This window comes from Delphinus delphis, chromosome 3 (genome assembly GCF_949987515.2).
Source record: "Delphinus delphis chromosome 3, mDelDel1.2, whole genome shotgun sequence".
NCBI lineage: Eukaryota > Metazoa > Chordata > Mammalia > Artiodactyla > Delphinidae > Delphinus > Delphinus delphis.
In genome coordinates, this window is record NC_082685.1 from 100,429,504 (window position 1) to 100,452,852 (window position 23,349).

General features: G+C 38.1%; 1 protein-coding gene and 1 long non-coding RNA gene across 2 annotated transcripts in view; one reads left to right on the forward strand and one right to left on the reverse strand.

The window, feature by feature from the left end:
- Positions 1-23,349, reverse strand: part of ADGRV1 (adhesion G protein-coupled receptor V1) — a 565,763-nt gene that overhangs the window by 80,801 nt on the left and 461,613 nt on the right. Inside the window, exon 86 of the mRNA XM_060009164.1 lies at positions 6,009-6,166. Within this exon, the coding sequence (XP_059865147.1) occupies positions 6,009-6,166 (158 nt within the window). The remainder of the gene's footprint in view (positions 1-6,008; positions 6,167-23,349) is intronic.
- The window catches only part of LOC132423430 (uncharacterized), a 101,124-nt gene continuing 92,366 nt past the window's right edge, over positions 14,592-23,349 (forward strand). The window contains exon 1 of the long non-coding RNA XR_009518991.1: positions 14,592-14,608. This is a non-coding gene — a long non-coding RNA (uncharacterized lncRNA). The remainder of the gene's footprint in view (positions 14,609-23,349) is intronic.

The window sequence follows — 23,349 nt, forward strand, 5'->3', positions numbered from 1 at the left end:
TCTGAAGCTTTGGCTTTTAGAGAACATAGTGGCAACTGCTTGCACTGTGGACTCAAACTCCTGAGTGGGGTTTGTGCCAATTATTCTAACAATAAAGAATATTAGAAGCAAAGAAAGGGTACTTACTATCCAGTTTTCAAAAATACAGATGTGGGAACTTTACTAATATAGTAGACTTTTCAGCATTCCCCTACCCCTCTCCCCCAATTTTTAAACAAGGTAGATATTTATGGGTAGTTATGTTAATTTCTTTAATTCTAGAAAATTCTCAACATTACCTCTTCAAATATTGATTACTCTCCATTCCTTGTATTCTTTTCTCCTGGCAATGTATTCTCATACTTCTTAGCTCTGTTTTCATATTTTCTCTTTTTTTGTATCTTTCACATGAATTCCTTAATCCTAGCTTCGGATTCTAATTAATTAATTCTCTCTTCTCTGTGTCTCATCTATATTTTATCTCAAATATAAAGATATTTAAAACTTTCGACTAGTGTTATTTTTCACTGTCAAGATTATTGAAATTTTTTCAGTTTCATATTGGTCTCTTTTAATTTTATTTGCTTATATCTTTTTTTTTTTTTTTTTTTAATGTTTAAGTGCTTTGAATGGATACATCTTCCTTTATGTCAGGGGTCAATGGTCAACCATTTTCTGTACAGGGCCAGATATTAAATGTTAGGTTTTTCAGGCCACATGGTTTTTGTTGCAAGCAGCCATAGAATATATGTAAACAAATGGGTGTGGCTGGGTGTCAAGAAAAACCTTTACTTACAAAAACAGGTCACTGCAGCTACTTTGGAAAACAGTTTGGCAGTTCCTCAAAATGTTAAACATCGAGCTACTGTATGACGCAGAAATTCCAATTCTAGGCATATACCCGAGAGAAACGAAAACACATGTTAATACAAAAACTTATATATAAATGACCATAGGAATGTTTTTCATAATAGCCAAAAGGTGAAAACAACCCAAATGTCCATCAACTGATGAATAGGAAAGCAAAATGTAGTATGTTCACACAATGCAATATTATTTGGCAATAAAAAGAACTATGTACTGATACATGATATAAAATATGGATGAACTCTGAAACCACTATGTTAAGTGAAAGAAGCCAGACTTAATAAAAGACCACCTATTCTATAGTTCCATTATATGATATGTCCAGAATAGACAAATCTATAGAGACAGAAAATTGATTAGCAGTTACCTAGGCTTCAGGGAAGTGGAGAATGGGGAGTGACTGCTAACAGGTATGGGGTTTCTTTTTGGGGATGATGCAAGTATTCTAAAATTAGATTATGGCGATAGTTACACAACTATATAAATATAATAAAGACCAATGAACTGTACAATTTAAACAGATGAACTTTATGGGATGTAAACTATATCTCAATGAAGCTGTTAAAAAAATAAATAGATAAAATGAGGAAACAGGTAAGTGGCTGGCAGGGCCATAGTTTGATGATTCCTACTTTATATTTTTGAGGAACCTAAATAACTTGAGAAAGTTATTTATAGTTTATTCTATTTTTATATTTTTTTCTATGTTAAATTCATCTCTTTGCTGATTTTAAGGGCTATCTTTGTTAGTTTTCCTCCAATGTTTGGGACTTTTATATTGCAGCTAATCTTGAGTAGAAAGCATTTGCTTCCTTGCTTGTTCTCTCTCTCTCTCTCTCTCTCTCTCTCTCTCTCACTCACTCTCTGTCTTTCTCTCTGGCTACCTTTTTCTGTCTAATGGTTTTGTGGTGGCCTCCACTTAACCCTTCTGTCCAAAAAGGACTAGTTTGGTGTCATGGGTCTTCTGTCCCCATAATGACATATACATATGAATATGGCAGATAAACTCTGTGAACTCTAGAGATTTTGGCCCAGGAACTTGGTGAGATGCTTCCTCTGCTTTCTCTTTGGGCTCCCAGATCCCTCAGCCAAAGCCCAAGCTACTATGGCAGCTCTTTTTCAGGTTCCTTTCCTACAGGTCCTACTGCTCCAGTCTACCGGCCTTGGGTGAGACCTTTAATTCCCAACTTACCACCACAGCAGTTGAGATACTCCTGCATTCACAGGCTTGTGGACCCAGAAAACATCAGGTCCTTGACAGTAGCCCAGCTTATACTTTGTGCTTCTGCTCTTTCTGATCCACAATTCATCTTCTTTTTAATTTTCTCTTGTTATATCTTGTCATTAACTGCTATGTATATGGAGCAGGGAAATGGGCAAAACATGAATTTACAGTCCTTCTGGACTGGATATTTTTCAGGTCAATGAAATGGAATTCTAGTAGACAGATTCAAAGAGAGTATCAAATGCTCCTTGGTAGAGTAGATTGACATTTTTTTTTTCTTGAACATTTGAATTCGAGGTATGTGGCATATGTTCAGATGGAAGAGAGTTAAAGGAGGTTTCAAATAAAATGTAAGATATCAGCTTAGAGGTCAAAGCTGAACACATAGTTTTGGGAATCAGAGAAGTCAAGGCAAAAATGATAGTCCTAATAATAACTTTTAAAGGGATACCTACAAACAGATCAATGAGATAAATTCTATAATTTCTACTTCTGATGATATGACAGATTCCTTTTCTTCTTAAAGCTATATTTAGCTTTGGGATCCATTCCCATAATCATAAGATTTTATGGTGCATTGATGATTATTAATTTATTCATTTAGTCAACAAATATTAATTATGCTCCTGCTATCTACTGAGCACTCTACCAGGCTCTGGTGATACAGAGATGAATAATAAATGGTCCTTACCCTCAAGGAATTCATAATTTATTAAGGAAATCAGCCACACACACCAAAACAAGTCACCATTTAATTCTGAAATAAATGCTAAGTGCTGTAATGGCTGTAGGAACAAAGTGCTTTAAAAGCATAGAAGAAGGAATGAGTAATGCTTATTTGGTGTGGCTCTGTAAAGAGGGAATTCCAAAGGCGTCACAGAAGAGGTAGCATGTTGGGAGCTTCCAAGATTTCTATAAAAGAGTGAGCAGTATCTTGCTGGAAGGGCTTCCTAGGGATTAACTTGTGTTTGTTCAGCACACTTCTTTTACTTAGATTATGGGTTTCTTTAGGACAGCTTTGGGGAGATAATGAAGATTATGGAAGGGTAATAAGCACCTTCCACCTCTCTTTCATCCACATTTTCTCACATTACTTACTAAACACATGAGTTTTATCAACTGATGATGAGGAGTTCATAGAGGGCGCCTTACATGAGCAAAGATGACAGTATCAGGCAATTTTAAGGATGAGTAAGAGTAGGGGCTTCCCTGGTGGCACAGTGGTTGAGAACCCACCTGCCAGTGCAGGAGACATGGGTTCAAGCCCTGGTCTGGGAAGATCCCACATGCCGTGGAGCAACTAAGCCCGTGCGCCACAACTAGGGAGCCTGCAATCTAGAGCCCACGAGCCACAACTAGTGAGCCCGCGTGCTGCAACTACTGAGCCCGCATGCCTAGAGCCCATGCTCCACAACAAGAGAAGCCTGTGCACTGCAACGAAGAGTAGCACCCACTCGTTGCAACTAGAGAAAGCCTGTACACAGTAGTGAAGACCCAACACAGTCAAAAATAAATAAATAAATAAATAAAATTTATTAAAAAAAAAGAACGAGTAAGAGGAGTAAATTGATGGCATGGTCAGAATGCAGGCTGAATGGTAACTAACTTGGGGACGAAAAGATGGCCCAGGGGTGGACTTATAGAGACTCTTGTGTTATAAAAAGACTGAACTTTCTTCTGGGCAATGAGAGAGACTTCGAATGACTGTAAAGCTAGAGAGTGAGGGGAGCCACTTTGTTGAAATATAGACATCTGAGAAAATGATACTGGAGAAGAACTAGAACTAGTGACCTATCAGGAAAACACTGTAAGAGTCCAAGTGAGATAATGACTATTAGATTGAGTGGGAATAGGGGAATCAGAACTGCCATAATTGTTTTTATTTGAAAAGCTACAATAAGAGCAATGCTTCTATTAATATTTCATTGCAAGAGAGGTTTCGCTAGTTGAGATAGAAGTGTGCTAGGGCTTTTAGCATTATGTTCAATGCTTGAGGGCTGTTTTTCAGATAATCAGAGCATTGTTTATCTACTGTATCCATGATGGATCATATCCAAAAAGGCACAGGGGTGATTCAGGCATGAAAGGACTAACTCGTTAGGTTAGGCCCTTATGATGTTATCATTATTGAAAACATGCAAACATTGGCACTTTTACATAATATACAGAACAAAATAAATCTGGTTATTTGGGGAAAGAAACAAACTTTTCCTTCGAAAGAGAATATGCATTTTAATAAAATGAATCTTAAGTTGAATAAAAGCAGAGCTTCTAGATAAATTCTATATCCCGTGAAAAAGGTGGATTTCTACATTGAATGTTGCTTTTTTAACTGAAGAATCTAAGATTAATCATAACCTTAAATAATATTTCTGCCCACATAATAATTGCATGCTAAATGAGACAGAAGAGGGAAGAGTTGGCTAGATACAACTATCTACAAACTACCCCACAGACTAATATAAAAGAGTCCCTTCTTTTTGTTTTGTTTTTTGTTTTGTTTTGTTTTGTTTTTGCAGTACGTGGGCCTCTCACTGCTGGGGCCTCTCCCGTTGCGGAGCACAGGCTCTGGACGTGCAGGCTCAGCGGCCATGGCTCACGCGCCCCGCCGCTCCGCGGCATGTGGGATCTTCCCGGACCGGGGCACGAACCCGTGTCCCCTGAATCGGCAGGCGGACTCTCAACCACTGTGCCACCAGGGAAGCCCAAGAGTCCCTTCTTTTTACACAACAAGGAAAATCGTTTTGCATCTTCCCTTACACAGTTTAGGAACTACAGGCTTTTCTTATATTAGAATGAATCCTTTTATTAGCCTATAAATGACAATATCTATTGAGTCTCTAATAATGTATTAGACATTATTATATTATGTATTCTAGGGACTTCATATATGGTATCTTGCTTAAACTCTGAAAAGCACTTAAAAAGTGAAGAACTTCTCCATTCATTTGGCTTTCAAAAGCTTAGAAAAGACTAGTCTTCCTCTTGGCCCAAGTGGGATTCCCCCACCCCCAGCTCATTAGATTCTCCCTAATATCACTCAAACCATTTTAGAGTGACTTTTCTGTATGAAGGTGTTTGGTTATTGTTCCTTAAAAAAATTCCTAAGAGACGCTAATCTAACAACAGAAAAAGAAACACATCATAAAAACCTGTGTTAAGTATGATTCAAAGGGAAAAAATGAGCTGTAGTGAAAGCCAATTTGAGCTGGAAAGACTGTACTCTTAAGTAACCAGACATGTGTAGCCACTTATGAAGCTGTCTGGTCACATATGTTTTTAAACATTTGTCAGCACAGTCAGAACTCCACATGCAAAATACAGCACTCCCAAGCATTATGGAGGTTTGTGAAGAAGTCTCAGAATCTGAAAGAAATGAACAGATTTCACAAGTTGAACACAGGTTGTTACTGCTTGAGTTGAAGAACACTTGGGGAAGCAGCTCCCAAAGGCTGTGAGTCACTTACTTGAATATTAATATCTCAGGGACAAAACTGGCATCAGAATAAAACCTACAGAGCCCTGAAGAAAGAGAGATGTCAGGAAGTCCCAAGGAGTGGGAGAAATTGGAGAACTATAATTTAACTTATGGCTTCAGAGCTGAAAGCTAAGTCAAACCTCACTCCTTTTCTTTCTTTCTTCTTTTTTTTTTTTTGCGGTACACGGGCCTCTCACTGCTGTGGCCTCTCCCATTGCGGAGCACAGGCTCCGGACGCACAGGCTCAGCGGCCATGGCTCACGGGCCCAGCCTCTCCGAGGCATGTGGGATCTTCCCGGACCGGGGCACGAACCCGTGTCCCCTGCATTGGCAGGCGGACTCTCAACCACTGCGCCACCAGGGAAGCCCTCACTCCTTTTCTTGATAAAGAATATTCAGTGACCTTTTCCCTCTATTAAAAGTCCCCATCTTAAAATACAAATACAGTTTCTTTCAAACCTGCAGCATTTGTTCTTCCTCTGAAGACATCATCATATGCTTTCCACTGTGGCTTCACCTGGTAGGCATGGATGAACACCACAAATACTACCACGAGGCACATTAACGGAACAAGAGCTGCACTGAACAGAGCTGCATAGATGTTTGGGATGAAACACCTGGAAGAGACAAGAGAAGAGATTACTCAGCTTCAACACAAACATTTCTAAATGCACCATGCATTACATCACCGCTTTATACTAGCTCTTTGTATCTAAATGTTGGCAAAAGCAGCTTTCTGGCTTGCCAAATTGGAGCTCTGTTTGAGTAGAGGCTACATGACTAAATCTAACCCACTGCTTCACAAAGTAGGTTCCATGGAACATGCATATCCTGAGGTGCTCAGAAAACTTCAAAAAAGGTTACGGCCAAACAAATTTCAGAGATGCATATTTGCTTTTCCAGCTCTGTCTTCTTCGTCTAATGAGACCACGGTTTCACTAGGGACCACATGAGGGAAGGTAATTGTTTTCTTTTATCTTTTAAATTTTTTTATTGAAGTATAGTTGTTATACAATATTATGTAAGTTACAGATGTACGATACAGTGATTCACAATTTTTAAAGATTATACTCCAATTATAGTTGTTATAAAATATTGGCTATATTCCCTGTGTTGTACAATATTCTCTTGTAGCTTACGTTATACCTAATAGTGTAACCTCTTAGTTCCTACCTCTTTTATACCTAATAGTTCTACCCCTATGTTGCCTTTCCCCTTTCCCTCTCCCCACTGGTAACCACTAGTTTGAAGAAGGTATTGTTTAAAGGCAAATTTGAGGATTCCCAGGGCTCAACTCTGTAATTTCCACAATTTTGTTCTCTGCTTGGATGACAGTTTTGTCATTCCTAAGCTGTACATTTCCCTAGAGCCATTCATTCTCTTGAATATGATGCCAATTTTCCATTTAGAAGCTATACTGCATAACTGTACCCATTATTACTGGAGTTTATTTAGATCAATGAGGTTTAAGGTAAACTTAACATCATTTATATATTTTGGTAATACTGAAATTCCACGGAAAAAGGTTTTAGAGATGTAATTGGAAGATTTTACTCACGGGTTATAAAAATCATCTTGTTCACATAAAATCTTTCACAAAAAAATCTCCAAATGGAGGACTGTTAAATAGGTTCTCAGTATCTAAAATTGTGCTTCTGAGGTATTCTTATAGAGGACACACCTCCTACAACTTATAATGGCAATAATACTTTACAAGAAATCTTAATAGTAGAGAATGTCTCTTGTGAAATATTTTCCCCAACTTCGCCATTTTTTAATACATAATATCTGCAAACCTAGATTGCAATATAGCCAAAAATAATGGATGCTGATAACGCAAGGAAAAAAATATAACTTATTAAGAAGAAAACCTCAAAATCCAAACTATAGGTAATCAGGGGAAACACCCATTCTTGCAACTTGGGAAATCAGTCCCTTTGATTTATGTTAAAAAGAGATACGTTATTAAAGACTTTACTCAGATATTATTTCTAATTAATATGATCTGCTAAATGTATTCCTCAAGTAAACAAGACACATTTCAAGAGATATTTCAACACACATTCTGCATCTACAAAGAGATGTCAGAATGATGAATTTTCTGGCTTTTAGAATTTAATTTGGACAGCATAAAGCCTGAATCCTTTCCTGTACACTCATTTGTATGCCATAAGACCCACATCTTCCAGGTAAAAGGTATGTGATTAAATAAAACAGGCAAACACTAATGGCTTTGATCTTGAATATATTTCTGCACTAAAAATAGGGGTCATGTTGGCTACTTGTTTTTATGTACATTGGCTTTAAATGATTTCTTTTTTTTAAAATTTAATTTAATTTAATTTTTTTAACATCTTTATTGGGGTATAATTGCTTTACAGTGGTGTGTTAGTTTCTGCTTTATAACAAAGTGAATCAGTTATACATATACATATGTTCCCATATCTTTTCCCTCTTGCGTCTCCCTCCCTCCCACCCTCCCTATCCCACCCCTCCAGGCGGTCACAAAGCACTGAGCTGATCTCCCTGTGCTATGCGGCTGCTTCCCACTAGCTATCTACCTTACGTTTGGTAGTGTATATATGTCCATGCCTCTCTCTCGCTTTGTCACAGCTCACCCTTCCCCCTCCCCATATCCTCAAGTCCATTCTCTAGTAAGTTTGTGTCTTTATTCCTGTCTTACCCCTAGGTTCTTCATGACACTTTTTTTTCTTAAATTCCATATATATGTGTTAGCATACGGTATTTGTCTTTCTCTTTCTGACTTACTTCACTCTGTATGACAGACTCTAGGTCTATCCACCTCATTACAAATAGCTCAATTTCGTTTCTTTTTATGGCTGAGTAATATTCCATTGTATATATGTGCCACATCTTCTTTATCCATTCATCTGATGATGGGCACTTAGGTTGTTTCCATCTCCAGGCTATTGTAAATAGAGCTGCAATGAACATTTTGGTACATGACTCTCTTTGAATTATGGTTTTCTCAGGGTATATGACCAGTAGTGGGATTGCTGGGGCATATGGTAGTTCTATTTATAGTTTTTTAAGGAACCTCCATACTGTTCTCCATAGTGGCTGTACCAATTCACATTCCCACCAGCAGTGCAGGAGTGTTCCCTTTTCTCCACACCCTCTCCAGCATTTATTGTTTCTAGATTTTTTGATGATGGCCATTCTGACTGGTGTGAGATGATATCTCATTGTAGTTTTGATTTCCATTTCTCTAATGATTAATGATGTTGAGCATTCTTTCATGTGTTTGTTGGCAATCTGTATATCTTCTTTGGAGAAATGTCTGTTTAGGTCTTCTGCCCATTTTTGGATTGGGTTGTTTGTTTTTTTGTTATTGAGCTGATTTGTTTTCACCTGAATTGTGGATTCACTGCCACAGGCTGGCTTAAAGCAGGTTAGACAAACACAGACACTGACAAAGGAAGTCACATGGGCTTCAGTGTTTTATTTTTTATCTTGAAAAATGTCATCACAAGTCAATTTCAGGCTGTAAAATGGGGATAATTATCGAATCTACTGTGAGCTGTTTTAGGATAATAAACATTTTGTACACAGTGCTATGGCGTATAGCTTTGGCTCTCCAACATCTACACTTGCCGGTGGCTGGCCATGTTTGGTTCTCATCTCTATCTGAAGTGCTTTCCTGAAAACTTTCCTTTATTATAGAGGAAAACATTTGAAAGGAGGACTTCAATGAATGCCGTGCGATCCTGGTCAAAAAATAAATTGGGCAAAGTGGACCTCTGGGAGGTTAGAAGTAACCAGGCATGTGTGCAGTGGCTTTGGGAAGAGGGGGAGAATTCCCAAAGTGTCACAGCTCTTCACAATCTCATTTGCAATTCTCCCTGTTTGTACAGTGACTTGGCCATGTTGGGCCATTCTTTCAGAGAAAGGGGCAGGAAAATTATCTAATCCTGAAGCAACCCTTTTCCCCTCTGTTTCTTCAGAGCCCTACAAATCGTGGCCTCTCATTAGCATCAGGCTGGTGAGAGTGCCCTAAGTTTGTCCTGGTCAGCGTGGGGCCAGATCATGAATGAGGAGGGCTTGGGCCCCCAGCGCGCCTGCCTTGTCTGCAGCCCCTTCTGCCTTCCTCTCCTGCGCAGGTACTACAGTCCGGCAGGGGCTTCCCTCGCCCACTCCTGTCCAGCTGTGACTCCATCCCAGTCTCCCTCCAACAAACTCTCTGCCTTGCGTACCACCCCTCTTAGGGGTTAGGGGGTCAGACAACTCTCCTGCAACAAACACTAACAATTGCAAATGAGACAGGGCTGAAAGGGTAAACCCACAAGCGCAGGCCGCAGTCAGGGCCCCTACTCATGTGACCTGGGCCATGGAATGCAGGTGGAGCTGGCTATGTCATTCTACATTCTATCTTATATACTAACACTTCCTTGTTTTAAATTCTCATTGAACTTTTCCTTTAAAGCTAATACGTATTCTAAGTTTCTGATCAATCTTTTCTGAATGGAATTTCTACTGATGTAGAATAAAACTTGCGACATACATTTAAAAGTTCCCAAGATAAATGAACTGTACCCTACCCTCAAAGGAAAAAAAAGCCTCACTAACCAGAATTTTCTTTAGTCCAACTGACTAAGATGTACAGTACATCCAGGTAGTCTGAAGATTAGATCACATGAAAGTGATGTGGGGAGTTAGGAAACTGAATATCATGTTCAAAACAGTTTTTGAAGTAAGGCTGGGAACAAATTCTTGGAAAAACAATGTAATGTAAGAAACAAGCAGACTGAATACTATGCATACACAGGGCTGTGGAAGCAGCTGATTAACCTGCTGGCAACTATTGCTTCAAGGACAGCTGTGGCAGTTACCAGAAAATGAGACAAAGGCCATGTGGATTTGCTGTCTTAAAAACGGCGAGGAAAGTTGTTCCTTGTAATTACTAGCTCAACCAGCTTCAAAGCATTCTGGCGACCCTTCTCTCTTTTGGTGTTAAATATTCTTTTGGGTTCTTGTAATCACATGACTAACTTTTGCTGTTCCCTTTTAAAGTTTCATGGGTAAATTTCCTTTCTTATTATAACCCTCAGACAATCCTACTTTATTTCAAAATCTTGCCAGGACTTCATCTTTTTCTCTATTTTAAGCCAGATGAAATAAGTAGATGTTGTTTCACTATCTTCAGTTTTTCCTCTTCAAGTCTACCCTGGAGCATTCACAACGCCTTATGTCACTTTCTCATTTATTTATTTATTTTAAAATATATATTTATTTATTTATTTTGGCTGCATTGGGCCTTCATTGCTGTGCGTGTGCTTTCTCTAGTTGTGGCAAGCAGGGGCTACTCTTCGCTGTGGTGCGTGGGCTTCTCATGGCAGTGGCTCCTCTTGTAGTGGAATATGGGCTCTAGCCACGCAGGCTTCAGTAGCTGTGGCACACAGGCTCAGTAGCTGTGGCGCACGGGCTTAGTTGCCCCATGGCATGTGGGATCTTCCTGGACCAGGGCTCGAACCCGTGTCCCGTGCATTGGCAGGCAGATTCTTAACCACTGTGCCACCAGGGAAGCCCCTCACTTTCTCATTTAGTAAGATTATTATTACCCCCTCACCCCACCACTCCCAGGTAGTTCTTTATACTTATTGAAGTGTTTCTACTTGTATTACCCAACTTGATTAAAAAAAATTATGTGGGTGGTATACGGTATTTCAGTTTTTTTAATTCTTGTATGAAATCAGCATAAGGCGGGGCTCAGAAGCAAAGAGTCCAGGAGAGACAAAAGCTTCACTTACAACTGCTAAAAATATTGGAAGAGATGCTGGGAACTCCCTGTACGTGAAACTGTAATTTGAGTCCATTTAAATTATATTTTAGAGAACAAGTTGACCCTGGCGCACTGGAGGACATGAAGCAATCCAGGCAGCAGACATGTGCGTTACATCTGGGTTACATAGGTAATGAAAAAGGAACTAGGTAATGAAAGAATAACAGATGTTTGTTTCTAAGGTCTTTATAAGTACTTCTCCTCAACAAGACAATGATGATAGTTATGACTCATAGGTTCATATGCCAACCTCCCCCAGGAGGGGAGATTTCTTTAATGATGGCACCTATGTCACAGTTACATTTGCCGCTGCAACCAGCTTTTTCTTTTCCACATGGAAGCTCATAGTGATGCCCTACTTTATATGGGAAAAAAAGAGATGGTCTGTCAGTTTTATTCCAGAAATTTTAAAATGTATGATGGATCAAGAATTGTCCACTTATTGCAAACTGAGTTCTACTTTGTGTAGAAAGTACAATACATCGATGTACTGGCCCTATTAGTTGAAGAATACAGATGTTATTCATTATGTAGATGCTTATAAATAATATCTAAGCCAATACTTATGAGTTCAATATTCCTTTCCTTGCCCGCTCAATTTACTTTCTTTCCAAAGATGATGCTATTATTTAACACACACTTTTAGTTCACCTGTGAATTTATGTATGTATGTATGTATGCATGTATTTCTGTGTATATGTGTGCATTTCCTGTCCCATTCAAAATGACTGGAGGTTTCGAGAGAGCCCTTTAAGCACATTCATTTTTTTCTCAGGAATAAATTTATGAAGACATTGGAGTGAAGAGAAAATAACTGTTTAACGAGCTGCAAGTTAGGAAAACAAATTCTTCTAGAAGTCCTTCTGTTGTACTGCACACAACTGAATTCTAAAATTCATCTTCCTTTAAACTCTAAACAAGAACAATATTAAGACTAAATTGCAGATAAGCCCTACAAAGTGAAATCTCATATTAGGATAATGTATGGACTTAGAGAAGAAGAGGAAGAGCAAAGTATTTTCTTAAACTGAATTAGCTAGTAATGAAAACAACCTTAAATATTACTACTACTGTTTCTACTTCTTCTACCACTACTAACAGTATTAGCAGTGATCATTTACTGTGTGCCAGGCATGAAACTCAATCCCTACATGTATTATCACACATAAATATCACAACAGTCCCCTTAGCCTCATCGTACATATGGAAAAATGACACAAAGTATATGAGGTCAAATGCTATAGCATAAATAGGCTCATTCTGCTACCCCTACAGTTCTAAAATTATTTCACAATTCTAGCAAAGACATATTAGAGTTAGTAGGACAGTGTTTCCTTGAGGACTTGGACTGTAATTTTTTTTAGTATTTCTCCTAGTCCTTTGCATAATCAGACCCTTAAGAAATGTTTATTTATTTCACTGATTTTTAGCAGTCTTTGAAACCACTCACTTTTTTAAAAAGTAGGCATAGAAAATCCTGTATTTCCTGTGTGCTTAGTTTACTCAAAATCCAAGCAACATTTGAATATCTACCACGTATCAGGTACGGTGCTGGCCATGGAAGGGCAGATGAAGATGCCTAAGGCACGGTCCTTCCCATCAAGAAGATCATAGTTACAATAAGTCAATCTAATCTTCTATTCAAAGCATTGTTAATTCATCAGCATCATCAACACTACCTGGGAGTTTGCTATACATGCAGAATCTCACACTCCATGACAGAGTTCCTGAAACTACATTTTAACAAGATCCCTACGTGTTTCATGTGCACATTGAAAAGTTGGAGAAGCACTCTTCTAGCGCACTCATGAGGCATAAAGTAGCTTAAACTAATTAACAAAATTAACTAATCTTTACATCTATTTGGCAGTGAAGCCAAGTGTAACCCCAAAAGGAGAATTAGGCCCAGAGATTTTGCAGCACATGGTGGTCACAGCAGCCTGAAGAACCAGAGAGGGAAAAGCAGCAGGAAGCAAAAGGGATAGAGAAGCAGAGATGTGCCATATTTAGAAGTCTGGCAATTAGCTCCTGTCACATTTAGAAGCCTGTGATTCGCAACCTGAACATGCTCGTTACAGAAAAGGAGAGAGAGAAAGCAAATAAAGTGAGAGAGGACACAAGCGATCTGCAGACCGGTGGAACAAAACAAGAAGGGGAGTGCTGGGCTGTGACAGGTGTGGATGGCAGGTAAATAATCAGCTGCATCTAAACAACCCTTGAAGGAATAAGGATTCTGATAGTTGTGGGCACAATAGACATGTTCCATAACTGCTGACACTGCTCAAGGGTTCTGGAAGAGCCTGTGTTCCATATACCTCTATCCTCACATCCCACCCACAGATCACCCAAATACAGGTGACTACCTCTGAGATGGATACCTGACCCAAAGACAGACATTCTTCTGGCTTGCCTCTGATTTATAACTTGGTGACTCTGCTCTAAACGTTGAGCTGAGCGAATCAGTTTTTTGGTCTTGAGAATTTCACATGGATAATTGCCAGTTAGTAGTGGGCACCAGAACCATTCTAAGTTCAGGGCAAACAGCCATCTTGGAGTAAACATACAACAAATATCAAGTATAAATGGATAGAAAAATGGCGGGGGGAGGCAAGGGTTGGGAGGGGCATTGCGATGTTCACCACAACAAGAAGTGAGGCTCTGTGGTCCCTAAGAGATGAAGAGTGTGGTCTGGTCTTCAGCATTTTAATTCCAGGTCCTCTGAGGTCCAACTACACCTCATTTCCTGCCAATATCACTGCCATGTCTACCAGTTTTAGAGCTCAAATCTACTCCATGGTTATCATTGCTATCTACTTCTATGCACTGACAAGTGATCAAAGAATAAGAATCAGTCTCACCTTTTAGTATTTACAATGTATCCACATGCTTATATTAGTTGAAAAGATTGAGCTAAGAAAAATGTGGACATATCCAAGCAATACTGTTTCATCTACTTCAAAAGGAGCAGATATTTTGATTCACTGAATATTAAACTGCCTACAATTTTGAAGTAGTCAGATATACTACATACACTAAAATGCAGCCTTGTATTGTTCATAATTAGCTCATTAAAAACTTCAAGTATTAACAGCGTAGAAAGAATAGATAAAAAACAGTCTGAAAATCATGATACCCCCAAATGACCTTTTCTTTTTGTTCTTTTTCCAAGAAACTCAAGTCTGAGCAGTCTGTCCCCTTAACAACTTGATGATACTGTTGAAATTGGTCCAGTGGACAGTGATTGTCAACTGCGCTCCAGGTAGGTTCCAGTGAATCAAGCCCCTTCAGAATTTAATCAGAATAAGGTCTGACTCGTTACTTTTTGCATGTACTAATGCTCTATGTCCTCATAAAACAAAATTGATAGGTACTGGAAAATGTCATTGTCCTCCTTAATCTCTTGCTTACCAAGCCTCTGAATGGATGGCTAAAAAGTGTTTTTCTGACTAATCCTATCACCTTCTTGTATCTGAAAAGGTGATAGAGGTGACCATGGGAATACAAGATTAAAGTCCAAGAAATATTTATCTTTTTGCACCCCCTATCTTCATTCACAATTGTACTTATGGACAACGATACTCAGAAAATACTCATTAACTGTAGTATCATACACCAGCTCTAACAACCACCCAGTATGAACATATTAAGGGTGTTTAGATACCTTAAAACAGATCTTTGACGTGCTAACCCATTGCTCTGAAGACCAACATCCTTAAATATTTGTTCAATAAAAAATTCACATCAGATTGAACTGGACTCAGCAACAGAGTGAGGAAAGCAGGAAAGCAGATTCAGGTGAGGTAATCCCTCATCACACAGGCAGGATGAAGTATCCATACTTTCTGATCTTAGATTGATGTTGAAGATACAATTTTTTATTTTTTGTGCTTTGAATCTGTGATTTCAATAAACTCAAAACATTAAGGGATAGTTTAGAAGAAGTTAGGGGCTATGTTTCATGAGAGCATAAATATTCTCTCCTTTTCCTGATTAAGACTCTGTAGACTTTGGAGTACTGCTCCCTCCACAAACAGTCTTAGAACACACTTGTAGTGTTTCATTTAGAGCCCATGGAAATTATGAGAAAGGTAGAAGTGCATGTCTACGCATGTCTATGTCACTGTGGCCACTCTATTAATGATATAGGTGTTTCAAGTGGCAAAAAATCCTGAGAGCAATGGTACTCATTTTTCAAAAGGGCAAAATCACTTGGTAGAAGGATAATCTAACTTTTAATCAACTATATACTACTGAACAGTAGCCACATTACACTGTCCTGAAGATTAGGCCCACAGATTTCTCTGGCTTTATGTGAAAGTTGCAGATACTCCAAGAAAAAATGCCTAGAGCATTCCCTGTAGGAGTGAATGCTCAGTCATACCCACATCTTGTATCATTTATACTCACATTAACATTTATAACACATTGCAATAAGTAATGTTCCTAAATATTGACTTAAAATCACTAAGAAATTGTTAATTGAAGTTAGTCATACCCTGTTTAAAATACACTATACACTTCCTTGTGCTTTCTGTAAAATTTTAATCCTGGAAACAACAGTGTTAACTTTTAACTATTGAGAGAACAGGATAATGTTAAGTAGATGAGGTGATAACGTCAATTATTTCAAGGTCATTATGTCAAGTTGTAGAAAACATAGTTATGTCTCAACTCCAATACTCTGTTGCTGAGTTCAATTCAATCTGATGTGAATTTTTTATTGAACAAATATTTTAGGATGTTGGTCTTCAGAGAAATGGGTTAGCACATCAAAGACATGTTTTAAGATAGCTAAACACCCTTAATATGTTCATACTGGGTGGTTGTTACAGCTGGCCTATGATACTACAATTAATGGATATTTATTGAGTATTTTTATACCTCCTGCATTGTTACAGTTACAGCTGGAAACTTAGCAAATGTGAAAGGCATAACTTCTTCCCTGAAGGGTCTTGGGGCAAGAGACGTACAATATAACAATGAGAGAACATTGTAAAATCCCATAATACACTGCCAACATGTGAGGGATATCTAATAAATGCTTAAATGGTTAAGAAATACAGGCCAAAATATCTGGGGGAAAGGAGATAGAGTTTATGGATTAATTTCAGAAAAGGAAAGTAAAACTGGAAGCAAATGGAGGCCAAAATTCTGTCCACTCTATGGGGAATCCCCAGCTTTGATGGGAAATGACACATTTCACTTTCCTTGAAGTTTTGAAATCTTAAGGATTAGATCATACAGATGTAGAAGCAATATGTGAAAGTCCGAAGTTGGAAAGTCTTACACTAGATACCAGATACATAGATATAAAATGATTTCCTTTATGATTTATGTAAAGAATTTTCTCAAAAGAAAATGATGTTGCTATTGACAATTTATGTGCGGGAAGAAGGACAGAGTAGGAAAAAGTTTCTTACTGGATCAGGATAATACTGCCTACAAAAAAAAGAGTGTACTGTTAAGAATGAAGGCTCTGGAAGCAGACTGTCTTGAGTCAATCCTAGGTATACCTTTTACTGACTCTGTCACCTGAGCCAGTATTGAGCTTCTCTATACCTCAGTTTCCTAAAAAATAAAATGGAGTGAACAACAGCATCTGCCTCATAAGAGCAGAGTGAGAACTGAATGTAAAGCTCTTGGATGGGAGCCTAGAACACTGTAGGTGCTCAATAAAGATATTTACAATGATTATATATATATCATCTATTACTAAGCCCCAAATCCTCTTATGTCTATACAAGACTTGGCTGTATTTGAATAAAACGAAGATACCAAATAGTACAGAGGGAAGTGTGAACACCTAGCACCTTTTTTATCTGTTAGGGAAAAGTGCTGAATGGTACGAGTTTAATGATAGAAAAGTCTTTAAACTGGGGTAGTCAGGGAAGACTTCATGGAAGACGTGGGATTTGATAATCAGCTTTTTCCCTCTGGAATTCCTTGCCAATCAGCAGATACTTCGTGTGATTTAGTCATGCAAATAAGATGATCTGCCTTTGTCCACAGAGGCTCTGCAAGAGGGGAAAGAGGAAAACTTTCCCTTTGCAGCTTTTCCACATGACTCATCTGTGTTTCTGCAAAACTAGTTGTTGAAACTTGGTTCCAACTTGAAAAGTCAAGGTAATTATGGGTCGGTCATTCAAAAAGAGGTAGGTAACCCTCAAGGAAGTCCAACATAACATTATTGCACTGCCACAGGCTGACAAACCGGCCTGGTCCAGAAGTGTCAGCAGCAGGAGACAGAGCTGGGTTCAGGGGCTTCTCTAGGCATTTGAACAGATGGTTTCTTACCTGCTGTCCTCTAAGGAGAAGGCAAACAGTTCTGGAGGGAAAAGGCCAATTAGCTGATGGTTCTAGAAGAGGGAGAGTTTCAAGCCACTCGGAAGCCCACAGTCTGGATTGGGTGACTGCTGAAGGACGCCCAATGTTGACTATCAGAAAGCAAGGCATTGTGAACGTCCCATCAACCTGACCCGTCCACCAGAAAGATAACTGTACCTCCTCCTTTCACGAAGGCATTTTTTCTTCATGGAATCTTAAAACTAGAAGAAATAATAAAGGTCATTCCACCCTCCCTCTAGCTGTATGGGTGAAGAACCCAAGAACCAAGGACTTCTGAGGCCTGCCCAGAACCTGACTGTCTAAACTCCTAAGTCAGTGTTCCAAATGAGGGTCCAAAGCATAAGTCAGACTCAAGAAAAATAACCCCAATGTTTTCAGGGGCCATATTCTGCAAATAATCTAAAAATTCCTTTTTTAGGAAGTGTCCCCAGTGTTTTATTTTACCTTGCATATGAATTCCCAGGGGCTAGGGGACTACTAAATAAATCATAGAATGAAACAATAAACATGCATATTTCTGAATATAATACTCAATAGCAGTGACCCAAGCAGCTTAGACCTTACTTATCCCTCTCATGAAAGTTTTTAATGACACCACATATTAAGTTTTTGCAACATATAAATTCATATAAAAGACTAAATTTCATTTAGTTAGAGATATAGCAAAGATATGAAAAAAGGCCAGTGAATCCATAGATATGAAGAAAGGGCAGTGAATGGCACTCTGTCATTCATAAGCTCCCCTCCCACTGAGGAACTTCCCACCCTCCAAAAAAAAATTGGCTTCAGTTGAATTAATACTTTATCCTAAGGAATTTATTTTTGACAACAGGATGTTCCTGTTATTTTCAAGTCCTGTAGTTTCAACAACAGGATTTCAGGGCAGTGAAATGAAATGGGAACAGCAGAGTAATATTAATTTCTGAGCATAATCATGAATGTATGAGGAAAACCCAAGTAGTCTAAAACCTGTCTTTAAAAAAGCCTATCTCCTTCATGAATTTTCTGAATTTCTTTTAATTAAAAAATATCATGATCTGACATGCAGTAAAGATTTTTTGTTTTGGCTAAAATTCTTAACTTTTTCATTGTAGCCAAACTTCTTAAATGTAGAGCTGGGCCAGCTAAAGTCTTGAAAAACTTGCCTTCATGATGGTATACTAGTGTATTCTCTTCTTTATTTCTTATTCTTTCGCCTTCATGATGGTATACTAGTGTATTCTCTTCTTTATTTCTTATTCTCTCTTTCTTCAAATGAAAGTTCCATGTGCCACAAAATGGAAATAATTTAAAAAACATGCTGAAAATGCAAGAGTGTGATATACATGCTGTCTGGGAGGGTATCATGTATTTTTATGATAAAATCTTACCAAATGTCAAGACTGTTCTTGACCAAATGTCAAGGCCTATTACTCAGGTGTGTGGAGAGAGGAGTCAGGAGATATCATCTCCTCTAAATCAAACACTTGCTTGAAGATTCTGCTGCCTGTTATCACTAAAAACAGAGACTAATCTAACTGGCTTTGATTATGGGTGAAAATGCATCAAAACCCACTACTGTCTGGGACATTCTAAATGGAAGACAGGAAGAATATGATGATTTCACAAAACAGGGAGTGAGAAAGTGAAGTGCTTACAGATGTGGACTCTGAATCAGATGGGCCTGGCTTTGAACCTCGGCTGCTACTTAATAGCTGTGTGACTATGGGCAAGTGAAGTTACCTCTCTGAGCTTCAGTATCCTTGTTTATAAAATATGAATAAAATCTATTTTTTTCATAAATGTGCTGTGAGAATGAAATTAGATTAACTTGATTAAAGTGCTTAGCACAATGCCTAGCATGTGGTAAAGACTCCATAAAGGACAGCCGTTACCATTCACTTTAGCATGTGAATTGGTTACATTACTTTGCTGAAACACTGTAATGTGAACTTGTGAATAGAAATTATATGTGGCATTTAACTATACTCAGATTGTTTCATGTATTTGGTTAATATCACTGACTTTTTTGTTATAGCAAGCTTATCCACAAAGTCATCATCACCTCTAACCCAAGGTCCAACACCATTTCTCAGAAGAGCAAGCATTTCCTTTAACACCCATAGCAGTGACTTGAATCAAAAAATTAAAAATAGTGCTACCATATAACCCAGCAAGAATTCCACTTCTGGGTATTTATCCCAAGAAAATGAAAACAGTAATTCAAAAAGATATATTCACCCCAAAGTTCACTGAAGCATTATTTACAATAGCTAAGATATGGAAGCAACCTAAGTATCCATCAACAGATGAACGGATAAAGAAGATGTGGTGTACACACACACACACACACACACACACACACACACACACACACACACACAATGGAATATTACTCAGCTATAAAGAAGAAATCTTGCCATTTATGACAACATGAATGGACCCAGAGGGTATTATGTTAAAAGAAATAAGACAGAGAAAGACAAATACCATATGATTTTACTTATATAGGGAATCTAAAAAACAAAACAAACGAACAAACATAGTAAAACAGAAACAGACTCATAGAAACAAAGAACAAGCTGGTAGATGCCAGGAAGGGGGAGTGGCTGGGTGAAGTAGGGGAAGGGGATTAAATGGGACAAACTTCAGTTATAAAATATCAATAAACAAGTCACAAGGATGCAATGTACAGCATAGGAAATATAGGCAATAGTATTGTAATAACTTTGTATGGTAGCAGATGGCTATTACAGTTATTGTGATCATTTTGTAATGTATAAAAATATTGAATTACTATGCAGTATTCCTGAAACTAATATATAGTGTGAGTCAATTATAAAAAAATTAAACTTTTTAAATTAATTTAAAAAAATGTTAAAGCTCTGGGTCAATATTTAGTCATTTGAAAGCTAAGACAGACGTGAAATCTTTAAAAAATGTATGTTTAAATCTTCAATTGGTACTGTTGAGGTAACCCAAAATTGTTTGCACTAAATCCTAGGTTTAAAACCACAGAAAGGTCAGGTGTGGTGAAGTCTTCATATTGCGATATAGATTGCCTAACTGCTTAGGGATGTGTGTCCCTATGGTTGCTGTTTTGAAGGGTAAAGGAACACATGCCATCACAGTGGTCTCCTTTGTTATGACTAAGCTGTTATTTTCACAGCTATGTTACTGTCCTTGGAAGACATTTTCTTTGGCAGCTGAGGCAACTTTGTAAATAAGCTGCCTATCATGTTATTTCAATACCTGGGTAATAGTAAATAGCATTTTCAGGGTGTTTTTTCCCCCACTTTCCTCCTCAGCAAAGAGGTACTGGACCCTCTTTATGCTTCCTTATTATTCCTATAAAATACGAAAGTTTAACTAATGTTCTTAAAATTGTTTTAAGTAGTTTATAAAGACATATAATCTAGATAATATAAAATAAAAATGAGAGAAACGAGGCAAATAAAAAATAAACTAAGACTGCATCAGGAGTGGGGTATCAAAATACTATTGGCTAAAAATCAGCTATACATTCATTCCAGTGTGCTTTTTCCAGCAGATGTTTCAGAGACATGCGCACGTGTGTGCACACGCACACACGCACACACACACACACAGTAGTTCAAGAGAAGTACAACTCTTTCCAATACGAGAGCAACATGGTTACTGTGTCATACAATGGTCAATGTTCTTGCTACATGTTACAATGTTCATGTTACATGACTGCTATTCATTCATTCAACATACACCTACTAAGCAAAAACTATGTGCATTCTATTTGCCAAGCTATTCATCAGTGATGAATAATACATGCCTCTTGACCTGGAGAAGATCAGAGTCTACAGTGGAGGAGAGTGCCAAATTTTACTGCAACGCGTTAAATGTGACAGCACAGCCACCTGGAGGGTGGCGGGAGCTCAAAGGAAGGTGTGAGTTATTGTGTGCAAGGGGAGTTGAAATCATATTTGCCAAGAAAGAAAAGAGATGAGAATCGAGAAGGACATTTGTTACTTAAGTCACCTGACAGGAAAATGATTTGGACAGTCTTGGGAGAGCCATACTCCCTTTCCCGGACAATGGCAAAGAAAAGGCAATGCTCAGAAACTTCTCAGCTTTGTTTCCTGTTGCTTCAGGAATCATCTGTGCTCTTAAAAAGGAAGCATGGTCTGAGATTTTCAGGAAGATAACATAATTATGATTAATCTTTGTTCCTCTGGGGCTATAAAACTTTCAAGGACAAGGATTTGTGTATAGACCCTGATTTGGGGCATATGCAGGGACCAAAATTAATAACTACATAGAATTAAAACAGAGGCTTGATTGGTCCAAAGATACAAGGACTGTGTATTTTACTAATTTTAGAAAAAAGGCCCAGAGTAAAAGAGAGACATGTCATTTCACAACCCCTCCAATACAGTTTGTGTGAAGGATAATTATGGAAGAAAGTTCAAGAGAACTGCCATATAAGAATTTCAAAAGAAGCCCAGACAATCCAGAAATCACAGCAGCCTCAGGAAGGAAGCAGTTACTGAACCAATGCTCTCTTCTTAGGACCCTTCAACCCAATGGACATGACCAGATGTTATCCATAAGATCAAAGCTGAGCGGAGGGGGCTTGGGAAGTGGAGTAGAGGCATAATTCACCACCCCTTGAAACATTCCACTTTTGTTAGCTGAAAACGAATCCAAACTTAACAACTGAAGAATGTACTAATATTGGATAAAAAGTAGCAAACTGAAGAACACTGAAGAAGCAATATTTCTGGAGGGAGAAGAGGCCTTTGATACTGCTTTCCCCCCCTCCATATCTTTTCAAGGTAAATTTGTCCTTGATTGCTAAATAAAAATTTTTCCTAAGCTATAACTGGAATCTGACATAGACATCTTTAACAAGTCACAAGATATTTAAAATGCTAGGTCTAAAAGCTAGACTCTCCTGATAGCCTGAAAGAAGTGTCACCATCAGCATGTAAAGCATCTATCTTGTAAAGAAATACGGCAGAGCTTCTCCTGTATGTCAATGCTTTCAACAAGAACAGAGTATAAAACACTACAGTCCACCTAATAAATGCAATTACTATGCAATTTTGAAAAGTTAGATTCTAAGATGCATCTTTTTGAGGAGAAAGGATCAAGAAAATAAAGAGGCTATCAGCCTATCACACACACTAATATCAGATGTCTAATGCTTTGTAACTCCCTTTCTTTAATCCTTGTAAAATCTCACTGCAGAGGTCCTGATGTTAATATTTGCATTTGCTTAGAGTCCTAAGTGGAGCACTGTCTCTGGCCTTCCTTGATACTAACTTAAAAAAAAGAAAAGCAAAGCCAACAAATTCGTTCAGTAGTTTAAGTGTCATCTTTATCAAATGAACAGTGCCAAGACACCAGTCAAATAAAGATCATGAGTAGTTCTGTCTATGGTTTGGTAAAATGTTTAGGATACTATTTCGTCTTTTATAAGAGGGAAGCTTGTATAAACCAAACATAAAGCAAATTGCTAATGAAAATCATAATGAGCTTCTCATCATTATAAAAAAGTCATTCACTATAAAAATGAGGATGCTGAATATAATTTTCAGAAGTCAAATTTATTTGAAACATGCATTTAATCAGTATCAATATTTAAGGGCTGACGTTCATACACTTAAAGTCAGGTCTGGCATTTCTGGGTGCCACATCAGT